The sequence below is a fragment of the Ochotona curzoniae genome, unplaced genomic scaffold, assembly GCF_017591425.1.
Source record: "Ochotona curzoniae isolate NIBS_2020 unplaced genomic scaffold, NIBS_Ocur_1.0 scaffold_274, whole genome shotgun sequence".
NCBI classification, from domain to species: Eukaryota; Metazoa; Chordata; class Mammalia; order Lagomorpha; family Ochotonidae; genus Ochotona; species Ochotona curzoniae.
The window spans coordinates 3,788,668-3,803,661 of NW_024467101.1; the positions used below are offsets into that span (position 1 = coordinate 3,788,668).

At 61.7% G+C, this 14,994-nt stretch overlaps 2 protein-coding genes across 2 annotated transcripts in view; both read right to left on the bottom strand.

Moving 5' to 3' along the window:
- Positions 1-4,409: 4,409 nt before the first annotated feature.
- On the bottom strand, positions 4,410-7,124 carry SLC25A1 (solute carrier family 25 member 1). Its single transcript, XM_041003445.1, has 9 exons — positions 6,930-7,124; positions 6,553-6,660; positions 6,370-6,469; positions 6,157-6,295; positions 5,819-5,903; positions 5,623-5,727; positions 5,392-5,507; positions 5,243-5,316; positions 4,410-5,117 (listed from the first exon to the last, which is right to left on the bottom strand). The coding sequence occupies exons 1-9, from the start codon at positions 7,015-7,017 to the stop codon at positions 5,003-5,005; spliced, it is 930 nt and encodes a 309-aa protein (XP_040859379.1). The 5' UTR covers positions 7,018-7,124; the 3' UTR covers positions 4,410-5,002.
- An 821-nt stretch (positions 7,125-7,945) lies between these two features.
- The window catches only part of CLTCL1 (clathrin heavy chain like 1), a 68,416-nt gene continuing 61,367 nt past the window's right edge, over positions 7,946-14,994 (bottom strand). Inside the window, exons 26-31 of the mRNA XM_041003570.1 lie at positions 13,782-13,913; positions 13,414-13,524; positions 13,155-13,325; positions 10,780-11,001; positions 8,515-8,638; positions 7,946-8,040 (exon numbers count right to left, since the gene is read on the bottom strand). Of these exons, the coding sequence (XP_040859504.1) occupies positions 7,946-8,040; positions 8,515-8,638; positions 10,780-11,001; positions 13,155-13,325; positions 13,414-13,524; positions 13,782-13,913 (855 nt within the window). The remainder of the gene's footprint in view (positions 8,041-8,514; positions 8,639-10,779; positions 11,002-13,154; positions 13,326-13,413; positions 13,525-13,781; positions 13,914-14,994) is intronic.

The following is a 14,994-nucleotide window of genomic DNA, read 5'->3' on the forward strand; positions in this document are numbered from 1 at the left end:
ACACCTGCACCTGGTGAGGACACACCTGCCCACCTGCGTCTGTGGAGGCTGCTCTCTGCAGATGCTCCCACTTAATGCCACGCTGGTCTTCCCAATGTCCCTTCCTATTGTCCCCCGCTTCTTCCTGGTTGTGCCCATGTCCCCGGGTCAGCTCTGCCAAGGCTCCAGAGCTCACACTGGCCCGGGGCCTCCCAACTCCACCCTGAGGCTCCTGGTCCCTGTGCAACCACCAAGAAGTTTCGCATTTTAGGGAGTCGGGCAGGTTCCTGCCCATCTGAGCCCAAACAGCAGCCAGCACAGAGGTGCTGGGGGGGTTCTCTATGCCGGCGAGGAAGGCAGCTTCGGAAATTGAGAAGTCCGGGCACCGGTGGTGGAGGCCACCGCCGCCCCCGCCCCGGGCAGTGCGGGCAAGACCATCAGGATCCCCCTGATTGCTTTCTTTCATCCCGATGCCTTTCTCTGCAGCAGGCGCCCGCTAATGCCGCCTTTATCACGGAATTAGAGGATTTAGGGCCTCGTCGCACAAAGGGGGCCCTCGGTAGCGGACCTTAATCAAACGCCAATCGGCGCGATCTCGGTCGGGCCGGGAGCTCGGGCGAGCGCTGTGGGGGGATTAGCGCCTGAGGCCCCGCGGCCGCGATAGCATCTTGGCGGCCTCGTTCGCCGCCTCGGGGCCGTGGGCGGCAGAGAAAGGCCGGCTTAGCGCCGCGCGCACGCGGATTCTGAAACCATTAGCGGGGATTAACACCTGGGTTAATCTGCTTTGGCCGCTCGGCCGCTCGCCGCCGGGGACGCGCGGTGGTCACAGGCCCGCTGGAGACCCTCGGGGGCCACAGCCCTGCCCTGCCCTGCCCGCAGCTGAGGGAATGAGGCCTGGTCATTCCCTGTGGCCGTGGGACCCGCCCCTGGGAAGCCCTGCTCACTCACGGTCCTGCCATCTTTCATGGGTCCCTGGGAGGGGACTCCACCTCCCGGGGTCCCAGACAGGTCCTTTGTGCCGGAGTTGGACGGGCCGAGCCAGGATGGATGAGGCACCAGCGGTGCAGCTGCGACCCTCGTCGCCTTCTGTGCCCCCTCCTCTTCCTGCTGCCTTTACAGGCGTGCCTGTTAGCAGGCGGCCACTCGGGTGTCCACAGGTGGCTGGGCCCCGCAGACGGCTAGGATGTGCACTGGAGAAGCTCGCGACACCCCCTGGGCTACCTCAGCCAGCCCCCTTTCCCACGCCTGAGACTGGAGTCACGACAGAGAGAGAAATAACCACCCCGATTTAGTCCTGAGGCCTCCCTAAGGGAAGGAACAATGGGCCCCCGGTGGAACTTGGGTCTGAGGACGGCGTTCGGCAAAGGGGAGAAACCCCCGCTGGCCACGGTGAGCAGGACCCCAGGGCAGGGGGCGAGCAACGAGGAGCCTGGCGCCCACTGCTCCGGGAACCCCGGGACAGTGGGCCATGGTGGCTGGGGACAGGGCGCTGCAGGAGAAAGCCGAGAACCAGGAGCAGATGGCGGCGCAGACGACGAGGAGGACTAAGCCGGTCAGCTCACCGCGGAAGCCCTGACTGACAGACCGCTGAGAGCCGGCTCCCAAGCCCCGCAGAGCGCGTGCGCAGTCCGGCGCGTCCTCGTGACGCACTCGCCCGGCGCCGCCCCGACTTCAGGGCGCGAGCGTCCCCGCCTCCCAGGACCTCCTCCCCGAGAGCTCCGCGGTTCCCGGCTGGTCCCAGTTTCAGAAATGGGAGCCCTGACAGTTTTCCAGAGGTTTCGCAGTCACGGACTTCCATGGCCGGGGAGGGGAGGAGGGAACCCTTTCTTCACCCTGCTCCCTCGCTGACCGGGAGGCTCCCAACGCGGGCACCGGGGGAACCTCGGGCGGAGCCTCGAGTGCCCCTCACGAGCGAAAGCCGAGCGCGGAGCGGGTGAGAAGCTGTGTCCCTTGAGGACTTAAGGCGCGGACCGCTCTGTGTCCGAGGGGACTCGGCCAGGTCCGGCCGGGTCACTGGCCGATGCTGTGGGCGGCGCTGGGTGCGGCCAGGGGACCCGCAGCGCCCCAAAGGGCCACGTGCAGGAGGGTCGGGGCGAGCATCCCATCCCAGGGGAGCTCTGGGGCCACCTGCGCTGGTCGCCACAGGCCCTGGCTCGCTGCTGCGCCTGCGTCCCCGTTCCTCAGATCCCCTTGAGACCCCTGCCGGGGATTGTGTGACAATGTGGAAATAAAGTGAAGCGAGGAAACCCATTGCTGTTCTGTCCTCCTCTGAGGTTATGTGGGCCGTGCGTGCTGGCAAGGACACAACCGGAAACCATAGCTTTGTTGGCTAAACGGAAGAAGCTGGCAGGAACCTCTGGCTTTTTTTTTTAAGCTCCTAAGCTCTGCCTGCCACTCCTGAGTGTGGCAGGGACAGGCTCGGGGTGCGGAGTGGCCGGGTGGGGGCAGTGGAGCCTGTGGCGCCCCTACATAGGTTTAGAGACCTGCCCAGCTTGTTTCTGGACCCCACCGCCCCAGGACAGGTCTGGTGGCCCCAGCCTGCTGTCTCCTGCCCTCAGGGTTGCTAAAGCTGGTAGGCGCAGGAATGTGCATGGAGGTGCCCTTCTGCAGGTGAACTGTGAAGCGGCCTGCAGTGTGGGCTCTGCCAAGGCGAGTGGAACCATTTCCCCTCTTCACCCCACTGTGCTTGATGATCCCAAGATGACCAAGACTCAGCTCCTGGGCCCCGGGGGGGGGGGGCCCTACCGCTCCCCGCAAAGGGGTGCAACCCAGCGGGCCGCAGTCCCAAGGCACTGCACCTTATTCTCAGTGCAAGGCAGCCTTGACCCGTTGTAAACAGGAGTCAGGTGCGGACCCTGGGTGTGGCAGTGGATTAAGCTGTGGGTTGTGGTCCCAGCTGCTTGCAAATGCTCCTGGGAAAGGCAGTGGAAGATGACCCAAGCGTGTGGGCCCTAGCACCCACAGTGGAGACCTGGATGGAGTTCCTGGGCTCTGGCCCGGCCCTTCCTATTATGTCCATTTTTACTGAAGTATAACAGGGCCTGGAAGCTCTCTCTTTCTCCCTTACTGCTCTTTAAATATTTTCTTAAAGATTTACTTGACTTATTTGAAGATTTCTCTTTTTAATTGGAAAAGCATATTTATGAGAAGGGGAGACAAGAGACAAAGATCTTCCATCCGCTGGCTCACTCCTCAGGTGGCCACAATGGCTGGAGCTGAGCCAATCCAATCTAAAACCAGGAGCCACTTCTGAGTCTCTTTTGCAGGTGTAGGGTTCGAAGGCATTGGGCCATCCTCTATGGCTTTCCCAGGCCACAAACAGGGAGCTGGCTGGGAAGTGGAGCAGCTGGGACAGGAACTGGTGCCCATATGGGATCCCAGCACTTGAAGGTGGAAGATTAGCCTGTGAGCCATTGCACTGGCTTACTCTGCTACCTGATGTTCTAAGCCCCCGACAGGTTATGTCATCCCTGAAACCCAGTGTGGCTGCTTTTGGTAGCAGTAAGTTAGCAGAGATTAGGTGGCTTGCCTGAGGTCACACTGTCCCACAGGTGACTCTTACAGCTCACAGATGCTGTAGCCTGTAGGGTGGCTAACAGGTTGCAGGCCACCCCAGTGGCCCTGCACCCTTTGGTGGCCTACACTGTGGCACTGTGTTGCTTCCACCCCCCACAGCAAAACTTCCGTTGTTCAGGGATGGTGGCCTGGAATAAGGAGACATGGAACCTCTTTGCGTGTGGCCCCAGCCCTGGCGTGTGTGGTAGGAAGGAAGAAGGGGAAGGACGGCTTCTCGGGGGGAGCTTTGTTGCCGGGCTGGTTCCTGGGGGAGCACACAGCCACCTCTGGTGCCCAGTGCTGACACCTGTCCTCAGACCCCAGCTCCAATTATGTGGAGCTTGGGGCTGGGGTGCAGCATGGGGTCACAGGGCACGGGAGGCCCCATCCTAGCAGCTCCTCCCCCCAGGCAGCAGCGGCCACCCCCTTGGAAGATGCAGGTCCTGATCCCTGCACCCTGTGTCCCATGAATGACCCATGTTGCAGATTCATGCCACCTGTTGAGGCGCAAAAGCAGGCGTGTCTGGGCAGGAGATGTCCTGCGTACTTTCGCCTGGGCCTTTCTCTCCTTTACTCACTCATGCTGTTTGCCCAGCTGCCCAGGACCTTGTGGACACAGCCTTCCAGCTGACTCTGCAGGGTCTTGCCCACAGGCCACAGCGAGGCCTGTATCAGCCCAGATGCTTCTCGGCCTGCTGCCAGACGTCTGAAGGAGCTGACTCTGCAGCCATGGCTGCTTGACCCTGGCTGGACACAAGCTTGCCCATGCCCCCCTGCCTGCTGTCCACACCCCCATCCCTCCAGTGGAGGTATGGCCATGGGTGCCCCCCCCCCACATGGGCCCGTACAGGGACGGATGCAAGGGCAGGCAGCTGTGACAGGATCCGGTTTATTCTGCCTTAGCAGGGTGGTCCTGAGAGTGGCAGTGCCACCCTGTCCCGGGCGGAGGGAGGGCCCGAGGGCCACTTAAGGCCAAAGGCGGGAAAAGCAGGGGGCACATGGCCCCTGGAATGCGGTGAGGCCAGGCTGCGGCCCAGAGGCAGCTGTGGTAGACCGGGGCAGGCGCCCCTACTGCCCAGGGTGGGAAGGCACCGGACTGGGACCGGGCCATGGCTATAGGACCCAGGCCATATGGGCACCCCGGGAGAGCGGGACACAGGGACACATGACATGGAACATAAGACAGAAGCACAGGCTCAGGGGTAAGCAGCACGCGGACGGGTGGGCACGGAGCCACAGGCCACGGGGACACCCAGCCACGGCCATGCTGGATGCGTGCACATACTGGGAAGACGTGGCACTACAGAACGCATGGGAGCCACAACGGACAAGACCAGACCACAGAGCTCAAGGGACAACGGGCAGCAGCCCTTTTGGCACAAATACACTGGAATCGCGAGGAGGGGGTGTGGCAGCCCAGAGGCCCCAGGCAGCCCCCAGACCCCGGCTTGGTCCCCCCTCCCCGGACTTAGTCCGTCTTCCACACCTTGTTGAGCAGCTTCACCACCTCGTCGTAGATGATGAACACGATGGCCACGTCCAGGCACACCCGGCCCAGGCGGGGGACCGTGCCCTTGTAGAACCTGCAGAGGTTGTGGGGATGCGGGGGGGGAGGAGGGAGGGAGGAAGAAGGTTAATGCCAGAAGAGGCAGGAGGGGAGTGGGGAGGGGATCAGGGCAAGCAGGGGCAACCCTCCTGGGGCACTCACGCCTTGAGCCCCTCCTTCCTCAGGATCTGCAAGCCGCAGTCCCACGTGTTGCGGTACTTGTGTGCCTCCAGCCCCTGCAGGACACCAACCAGGTCCTTACTGGCCTGCTCTCAGGGCAGGGCCCCTCCTCCCTTGGCCCCAGCCCCTACCTGCATCCGGGTCTTGATCACATCCAGTGGGGTGTTCCCAAAGACACTGGCAGCTCCCGCGATGGCCCCAAAGACCCCAGTGATGAGCGGGTTCATGGGCTTGTTGGGGTTGTCGCCTGGATGTGGGCAGGACAGGGCAGGGTGTGGGGTCAGAGGGTGCTGAGAAGGAGAAAGGGCTCTGGGGGGGGCCAGGGCTGGGAAGAGGGGTGTGCTGAGGCCAGGCAGGCATACCTCGGTACCAGTTGCGCAGGGAAGTCATGACGAAGAAGCGGATGGCCTGGTTGGAACCCTGCTTCAGCACGGTGGCCGTGAGGCCCTGGTATGTCCCCTTCAGCCCTGGGGGCCAGTGAGGCAGCCAGGAGTCAGTCACCACCAGGGAGGGGGACCGAGGGGGTGGCAAGAAAAGCAGGGGCCTCCCCCAGCCTACCTTGCTCCCTCACGATCTCCCGGACTCCGTGGAAGAACCCTCTATACTTGGGGTTGGGGGAGGTCTGGTCGTGGATGAACTTGACCTGAGAGACAGAGGCAAAGGCCCCAACTGCCAGCTGCTTGCCAAGGGGCACCCAAGCCCCTGTCCATGTACCCCAGCCCCCACATTTTGTTCTCTGGGGCACTCAAACACGCTGATACCACCTTCCTCCATACTTTGATATCACGTTTGGGATAAAGTCCACCAGCAGTCACCTGTTGGCCCCTGTCCCGGAATCTATGCCATGGCCTCAGGAAGCCCAGCACCCCCTTCATGCCGGGTGCCCCCACACATACCTTGACTGTCTCCATGGGGCACACGACCACCACGGCCTCGGCTACGCCGGCACCCAGGCCGCACAGCAGCCCGCGCGTGCTGTCCAGCCGCCCCTGGGCGTCCCGCATGTGGTTGCTGAGGAACTCGAAGGTGCCGAACCTTGCGGGAGGGGAGTGGGTAAGACAGGGGCTTCTGCTGCAGCCCGCGCCAGGCGCCCCGGACCCCGGCCTCACCTGACGGCCGCCTTGGGGATGGAGCCATAGAGCAGGGAGCTGAGGCCGCGGTACAGGCCCAGGACGCCATGGCTGCGGACGGTTTGCCGCACGCAGTCGCCTGCGGGAGCAGGAGAGCCGGTCAGCACCCCGTCGCCCCGGGGTACGCGTGCCCGGGCCCGCCCCTGGCCGCCTCTTCCTCACCGATGCCCCGGTACCGCGGCGGGTGCGCGCGCTCGTCCAGCTGCAGCTGCGTCTTCACGTACTCGGTGGGGAACGTGATGCAGATCTCGATGCCGCCCGCCAGGCCGCCTGCCGGGACGGGGCACCCGCCGCCTCAGACCCTCGCCCCGCGGGCCCCACCAGGCCGGCTCTCGCCCCTCCCCCGCCACGGACTCCGTCCAGCGCCGCCGCCCGCCCGCGCCCTCGCCCCGGGGTCCCGGCGAGGCGGCGGGTGGGGGACCCCGGCCGCGCCCCCGGCCCCCTGCCGCCGGGCCGACCCGGAAGTGGGGCGGGGCCTCGCCGTCCCGGGCCCACCCGGAAGCGGGCGGGGCGGGGGTCCGCGGTCCGGAGCGGCCCACCTGCCAGGATAGCTTTTCCCGGGTGCGTCAGTTTGGCCTTCCCGGGCGCGGGCGCGGCGGCCGCCAGAGCGCGAGGTGGCGCGGCCATGGCGGGCGGGAGGCGGGGCGCCCGGGACCGGCCTCGGGTCCGAGCTTCTGACAAGGGGCGCCCGGTCCGCGGTGCGGCGGCCGGTTATAGTCCTGAGGGCGGGGCGGCCGCGTCAGCCCCCGGGCTCCGCCCAGCGTGGTCCGAGCCGGGCCCCGCCCCGCCCCCGCCCCGGTTGGGAAACTGAGGCCGGGGCGGGGCGCGGCGAGGCAGGCGTCCGGGCGGGGCGCGCCGCGCAGCCAATAGGCTGCACCTCTCCGGCCCGGAGCTCGGGGGCGGGCCGGGGGGCGGGCCGGGGGCGGAGCGGCGCCCGCGGGAGCTGTAGGTCAGGGTGCAGCGCCCACGGCGCGCCGGGGCCTGCAGGGAGCGGGCGCCGCAGCCCCGACACGTGGGCCCGGCCGCCGCGGGCGTGCAGTCTGGGGTTACCGCCCTGGCCGTCTCGGGCTCGTAGCTGCAGGCAGCGAGCTGGGACCTGAAAGCCCAGCAGGCGTGCAACGCTCTGCTTTCTCCTCGGCAGCCCCCACACCCATCCCGAACCTGGTCCCGCTCACCCACACCAAGCACTGCAGTTTTGTCTTGATAAAGTGACTTTAATATTTGCCATGGGCGGGAGGCCCCGAGCCACGCAGGGAGGGCGGAGACCTCCACCCGTGTCCATATGTGGTGCAAAGTGGCCTCAGTGGGCTCCGCGGGCCTTCCTGGGAGTGGGTCCAGCTCTCGGCTGGCAGCGCTGGGCAGTCTGGAGTCTACCCCAGGCTCCCCATACACCAGGATGGCTCCGAGGCTGCCGTCACTGAGCTTCAACAGAAATAAATAATGTGTCGAATGTCCCCGCCGCCCAGCGGGATCCTCTGTGCTTCTGAGGGACAGGCTCCGGGAAGAGGGTGATGATGTGGAAAACTTGTGTCACCACAGAGCACCCCACTGCACGCTAGTCAAATGTGGGAGGCTGAAAGAAGGCGAAGGTCGCGAATCCACGGGAGAAGCTGGCAGGGCCAGGGCCTGTGGTCAGCAGCAGCGGCTGGCCTGCAGAGGAAAGCCCAGTGAGTGGAGCTGCCCCCGGGGCTGAGGAGCCAGGGCCACGTGAAGGCCCTGAGCGCCCAGGGGCTGCAGCGTGGGGTGTGGGGCGTGGGGAGAGCAGGTGCCTGGAGGCCAGGGAGCGGCTGTGGGACCAGCCACCACCAGCGGGGCTAGAGGCAAGCTAGTCCTCAGACGGGACACTTACTTATAGCTCAATCAGCAGGGTTTCATTCATGCCCATCAAAATCTAAAAAAACCAGATGGACGTTAATGGTGGTCAGGCCTGGGAAGGACGCCCTGGCAGGAAGTGGAAGTGGGGCCGGCAGTGCTCACCACCCCCGGCAGCCAGCCAGCCAGCCAGCCAGCCAAGCTCTCCGCCTGGACAGGAAGCAAGGGCGCACACAGCGGCACCCACTGGGGCAGCACCCCCACCTGCAAGCAGGCAAGACAGAGCCGCACCGTGTTCCTGGACACACTGACCTTCCAATGCCTGGCAGCCAGCAGCCTCTTCCCCTGCCCCGCCCCTGCCCAAGACGAGTGGGGCGGGCTCCACCATGTATTCTTCTTGCTTGCACAGACTGACCCGGGCATCCAATCTGTCCATCTGCAAAAGAGGCTCATGAGTGTCCACCTGATGGCACCAAGTCACAGGGCTCTAGGAGAGGAAGTGCTGGGCACATGTGAGTGGGGTGGCTGCTGCCCCAGCCCTGTTTTCCCAGTGAGGCAGCAGTGGGCTCCTGGGAGCTGCCTCTGGACAGTCACCACTGCCACCACATGCTGACACTGGACAAGGCTGCCTCTGAGCACTGTCCACTGATTAGGCAGCAGACAGCGTGGTGCTGGGGTGGGTTTCTCCCAAACAAGCACCAGGTAGTTAGAATGGTGCTAATCCCTACTGGCTGTGCTCAGGGCTGAGAAAGGAGCAGGAAGGACACTGTGGGCACTGTGGGCCTCCTGCCGGCACAAGCAGGTCTTAGCCAGGCCTGCACCCTTCCTCCACGGAGCGTCAGACTGTACCTTCTCTCAGGTACAGTCTGCAGCTTCCCTGGTCCCCGCTGTCCAAGGAGAGGGAGTCAGGGCTGTCTCGTGTGGACCCCTTATCCTCTCAGTGCATCTGTTAGAGAAGCTGAAGCAGAGAACCAGCCCATAGGGCTGAAGACTCTTCCTGCTGTGGCTGGCAGCTTGTCTGGCCCTGGCAGAAATGTCAGCGGGAGGTTGCAGAGCCTAGGGTACTAGTGGAGGCTGTGTGGTCACAGTACTGACCAGTGACAGTGGCTGCCAGGACGACGGCCATCATCCACAACAAGGAGGGCAGTGCTTCCCAGTGCTAAAGGGTCCTCTGCATCCCATAGCTGAGGTCCAAGTGGGCCCCAGGTCCTCCTGCACTAACCCCTGGGCTGCTACTGCAGGAAGATCTTCCAATCATTCCCCTTGTTTGGGAACATTCTCAGGTCAAGGCCCCTGTGGATGGAAGAGCAGCTTACCAAAGGGCAAATGGTTTCCAGACGCCTCCCACGGGGAGCTGCTGTCCAATGGGCTGAGGAACCAGGGACCCTTGGCAATTCAACCAATCCGTGGCCCCAGGCCACACAGCCAGAGATGCCACCTCCCCTCACTCAGAGCCTTGCACCCAGACATGCTATGTTGATGGGACTGGGCCACAGCCCTGCAGCTGGGGGACTACTCGTAAGACAGCTTCTGGGATGGCTGTTGCCACACAAGTGCAGCAGCTCCCCAAAGGCTGTGTGCCAGACTTCCTCCACTTATTCCTTTCGTACCCCACACTAAGCTGGGAGGCCCCCTTGCCTTTACAACGTGGCAAAAAGCCTCTGTACAATGACAGTGGGACCTAGCTTTACTGTCCAGAGGTCTGCCTGACCCAATCTGTTCCCAGCATTGTGGAAAAACATGCATGGGGGCTGGACAAGCAGGTGCAGCCCCAAGATGCTTTTCCACAGTGTTGGGAACAGAATGGGCCAGGCAGACCTTTGGACAGTAAAGCTAGGTACCACACCACGGGCTTCTTTTTTTTTTTTTTTTAAGATTTATTTTATTTTTTATTGGAAAGGTGGATATACAAAGAGGAGAGACAGAGAGGAAGATCTTCCATCAGATGATTCACTCCCCAAGTGAGCGCAACGGCCGATGCTATGCCAGTCCGAAGCCAGGAGCCTCTTCCGGGTCTCCCACGCGGGTGCAGGTTCCCAAAGCTTTGGGCTGTCCTCGACTGCTTTCCGGGGCCACAGGCAGGGAGCTGGATGGGAAGCGGGGCCGCCGGGATTAGAACGGCACCCATATGGGATCCCGGGCGTGCAAGGCGAGGACCTTAACCACTGCGCCATCGCACTGGGCCCATGGGCTTCTGTGCCATACTGACACTGCCACCTCAACAAGGTGTGTGGGGAAGCACGCAGACAGGGATGAGATGCTGACAGAGTGCCCAGCAGTAGGGGGTTACCTCCAAGAGCTGTGCCAACAGCTTCTACCCCCTGCCTCTCCTGCTAGAAGCTTTCTGGTGAGATTGCCCTGCCTGGCTGGGGGCTGTGTGCTGGCAGCCCTGGGAGTTGATGTGTTGAGTGGCACCTACTGTACACAGAGTGGCCTGTTGGGGGTGGGAAATGCTCAGTTCTGCTTAGCACTCCAGGTGACTCTAGAAGACATGACTGCCCAGCAGAAACCCACGAAAGGGAGCCCAAGGCAGGCAAGGGCAGGCCTCCCACAGGCTCACCAGGGATCTGCACTTACCTTGCTCACGTACTCCCTCACCACCTGGATGAAGTAGGGCATGGCCAAGTCCATGAAGTTGTGCCTCCAGGCCAGCTCAAGCACCACATCGGGGTGCAGCAGGTCATAGCAGGTGAAGAGGGAGGCTGCGAAGCATTCCCGCTTGCCCTCCTCCAGGAACCACTGTAGCAGCTTCGTGGCCAGCTCAGTGTCACGTGACTCGGCAGCGTACTGGATGGCATCCTGTGACCGAGGCACACATTCAGGCAGAGGCCCAGAGCCTCTGTACACAGAGAAACAATGCTGGCTCCTGCCCTCATCCCCCAGACCATGTCACCTGACCTCAGCATGGCCCTCTGGCTGCATGTTACTGTCCCCTTTCACAGCGGGGACCCTCAGAGGCAGCCCCAGTGACCACGCTCTGTGCTCTCCAGGCATACCTGTTGTGGGGAGGGTGCCAGAGGGGAGATGTTCTCGCTGATCACCCTGCACAGCACCAGCACAAGCCTGAGTCTCTAAACATGTCCTGTGCACCAAATCCTGGAGTCCCAGGTAAGCATTCTCCTCAGAGCATCCTCCACCTGCTTGGCCAGGTCCTCATTCAGTTCCTACAAGAGCCTCTGGGGTTCTGCCTTTTTGGCTTGAGTCAGCACAGGTTCAGGGGGTCTACAGGTATAGGTGTGCCCCCCACCTCAGTCCTTCATGTAGATGGCCTACCCTTGGCCAGCTTCTAGTCAGCCTAGCTAAAGGTGGGTACCTCTGGAGGTTCCAGGTCTGTGCTTAGGATACAGGTCTAGCTGCAGGCTCCCCTGAGCTGGCCCTCAGTGTTTGCCTCCCTGTGCTCCTCTTACCAGCAAACCCACCCCTGCCACTCTGACAGCCCTGATCCTCCTCCTCTCAGAGCATAGCCTGTGCCTCCATGCTGGCCCCACCTGACCCTGCCTGCTCACGCCCTCAAGGTCCCCTGCCTTGTGCCCTGTACACTTGGTGGCAGGCTGACCCTGCACTGATGCTCTTGGCTCTCTCTAAGCTCACATCCTAACAACACCTGTTCATGCTGCATGGGGGCTGCTCTCTCCCAGGGTGACTCTCAGGCAGCTCTGCTCTGGGGTATGTAGGGACCACGGCACAGGGGATCTCTTGAGTGACACCCACCCCCACCCCCACTGAGCATGCCTCCGGCTAGTGATAGCCAACGGTACCAGGGGTCCAAAACTGCAGCAGAATGGGGACCTCTGGCCTAGCAGAGTTGCTGAGCCACTTCCACCCTTGGCTCTGTCCTCTGTGGCTGAAAGAGGCCACTCCCTGGCAGAACCTTGTCATTGCCCGAGTGACAGGACAGGCAGGGAAGATGCAACCAGCCTTCCAGGCAGTGTCTGAGGGCTGCTGCCTCCCGTAGGAGCCAATGCCCAGCCACCTCCGAGCTTGGGCAGCATTTCCACTCTACCCCAAGGAACCCTGAGCACTGTCACTACAGGCCAGAATGCCATCAACAATCCATTCTCCAGGAGACAACAGGGAGGGGACACAGCAGGGATTAATGACTCAGAGGGTTTGCAACTGCAGCCCAGGGGCCACAGGAATGAGTCTCTATCCACAAGTCCTGGAAACACACTCAGAATGCCAAAGGCAACTCAAAGAGTGAGAACCCAGAGCAACTTACCACTTGCTGGGGCTTCCAGGATCTCCTGAGACATAGAACCCTCGGGCACAGATGAGTCACACAGTTCACACAGCACACCATGTCCTCACACAGTACACCGTGGTCTCTCCTAGCATGCACAGCACACCACAGCCTCACAGAGTACACACAGCACACCATGGCTTCACCCAGCACACCATGACCTCTCACGGTGCTCAATAGCCTCTCACAGCACTTCATGGCTCACACAGCACACCATGGCCTCTCACAGCACATCACACCAGCTTCAATGGCCTCTTATGCAATTCTTGTCCCACTGGGACAGGAGCAGGACATGCAAATGATGAGTCTGGCAACTTGCCAGGCAGTCCAGCTTGACCCTCAAGTGCTCAGATCCACATCTGACAGTAGTGCTAGGCTACCTGTCACTGCTGGAAATGTTTTGAATTTGATGTAAATTTAGGTTTTCATTTCTAAAATTTTGATAGGAAACAAAGCAGGTGGCAAGAAGGGAGCCCTGTCTGGGCAGAGAAGTCACAAATCGCTGATGGAGGATAACCCACTCTGCAGGACTCCACAAAGATCTTCCAAATTATACACTTTTTAAGGGGCTCTCAACTGAACTTTCACTCCATGTTCTTACATTCAGTCTCTCCTCCAGGATCCCTGGGTGGGGCTCAGAGCTAGACCTCAGCGAGAAAAGGGAGGGACACACACACCACTACCACCTCCACTCCGGGACCAGGGCACCGACCTTGTACAGATGGTCCTTCTTGCAGAGCTCGACGCTCTGGACCCAGCGGTTGCTGCCCTTATACAGATAGGCTGCGATGCGCCGGAACTCAATCAGCTGGTGCTTCTCCAGCCGCTGAGCCAGGCCGATGTTGTCAAAGTTGTCATAGGCATCTATGGACGCCCGCAGGCCCTGGGAAGACAGGCTTTCCATGAGGGAGGAGATACTGTGAACCCCAGCTTGGCATCCGCTGCTGCCACTGCCTCCACGGCCTAGCTACCTGGTAGTCCTCCTCTTCTGTCAGCAGGTGGTTGAGCGCTTCGTTCACACTCTTGTTGTTGTGGCTCTGGACCGACTGCAGATATGGCTTCACCAGGGGCAAATGGCCCACCTGACAGGTGGACACAGGACATTCAGCCAAGAGTGTTGGATGCATGTGGAAGTGCCTGGGACACACTGACAGAGGGGCAGGAGGGCATGGGCCTGCCTCAGGAGCTGCAGGGCATCCTTGGACACAGAGGATCACAGGGCCATGAGAGAACTTTGAGGCCAGCCACCTGACACCAATGTCATCTGGGGACACCGTGGGTGCAGTGCTGGATCAACTACCCCCTAGACTGGCCAGGCCTTTGTGTCACGGGGTCTCACCTTGGAGAAGAAGCCCACGGTGCGCGTGTGGTCCATCCGGGGTGACAGCACCAGCAGCAGGTCATTGATGAGCAGGGGCTTGTAATCCAGATAGAACTGCAGGGCTTTGTAGTACAGCTCCACGTTGGCGACCTGCATGGGGAGAGCTCAAGCTTGGCGCCTGCCCATCTTCAGGCACCCTGGCTCCACTTCATTGCCCTCCAGCTCAGAGATACCTGGTTCATGAAGGCTGCTGGACTAGCCCCATGAGATGAAAGGCCCTGTGAGCCTGCAGGTTTTCTGCTGGGCTCAGGCACCTCACACACCATGCATTGCTCAGAAAGGCAGAATTTTGTGTCCTGTCTCACCCCAGCATCTGTCCCCAAGTCTTGACACATGGTCACTGTGCAGTCAATCGGCTGAATGAATCTGAGAGGTGGTCCTGCCAGTGTATACCAGATGCATCCCATTTTATACCCCAGCCCTCTGTGCTCAAGCTGCTAGGGATATCTGAGACATCCTCAGGGCATTGTGACCCCAGAGGAGCCTGGTGCCCTAGATAGGTGCTAGGCCACGCTGGGCAAACCCTGTTCTGACAGGAAGGTGTCTGTCACATGCCAGCATTATTCAGGCTGCTGTCCCTGGGAGGTGCCCTCCTGGCCCCTCATCACTTTCCTGCTGAGCAATGTTATCTGGCAGGTTGCCGACTGTGGCACTCATGTTCTGGAGCCTTCACACAGCTCTGCCATGAGGGGAGCAGGCAACTCCTGCCATGGGTGGGCACAAGCCAAGGACAATGTGAGGACAGTGTCCAGTCCAGTGATGTGCTCTCGCCAGGCTTGGGGAAGGGGTGGGCACCATGGGCGCCTCCAGGAATGCAGTCACATAAGACAGCAGGTGGAGGGAGAGCAGCCCCAGGCCCTCGAGCATTGAGTAACTAGTTGCTCTTCCTCCTCCTCCTCAGCTCTTTTCCTCCTGGGCTCCAGCACTCAGCTCACCAGTCTGAGGTGCCTAGGACCTGCCTGAGGACACTCAGCCAGGCAGTGACCTGGCCTATCATAAAGCCTCCCCCATGTCCCAGCTGGACCCAGCTCTGCCCACTGTTTGCCAAGGACAGGCCTGCATCACAGCACTGAAACCTGTTACCCTCGGCTGGCCCCGAGGTGGAACAGGAGAATTTTACTCAGACAGCAAACACACAGAGGGGTGCTCAGAATGTCACACGGGGGAGGAG

Excerpts from the sequence above, each read along its gene's own strand:
- SLC25A1 (XM_041003445.1), bottom strand. The coding sequence starts at position 7,017 with ATGGCCGCGCCACCTCGCGCTCTGGCGGCCGCCGCGCCCGCGCCCGGG. Across the intron at positions 6,470-6,552 it reads GCCGCGGTACCGGGGCATCG|GCGACTGCGTGCGGCAAACC; the intron begins GTGAGGAAGAGG and ends CTGCTCCCGCAG. Across the intron at positions 5,118-5,242 it reads AGGAAGGAGGGGCTCAAGGC|GTTCTACAAGGGCACGGTCC; the intron begins GTGAGTGCCCCA and ends CAACCTCTGCAG.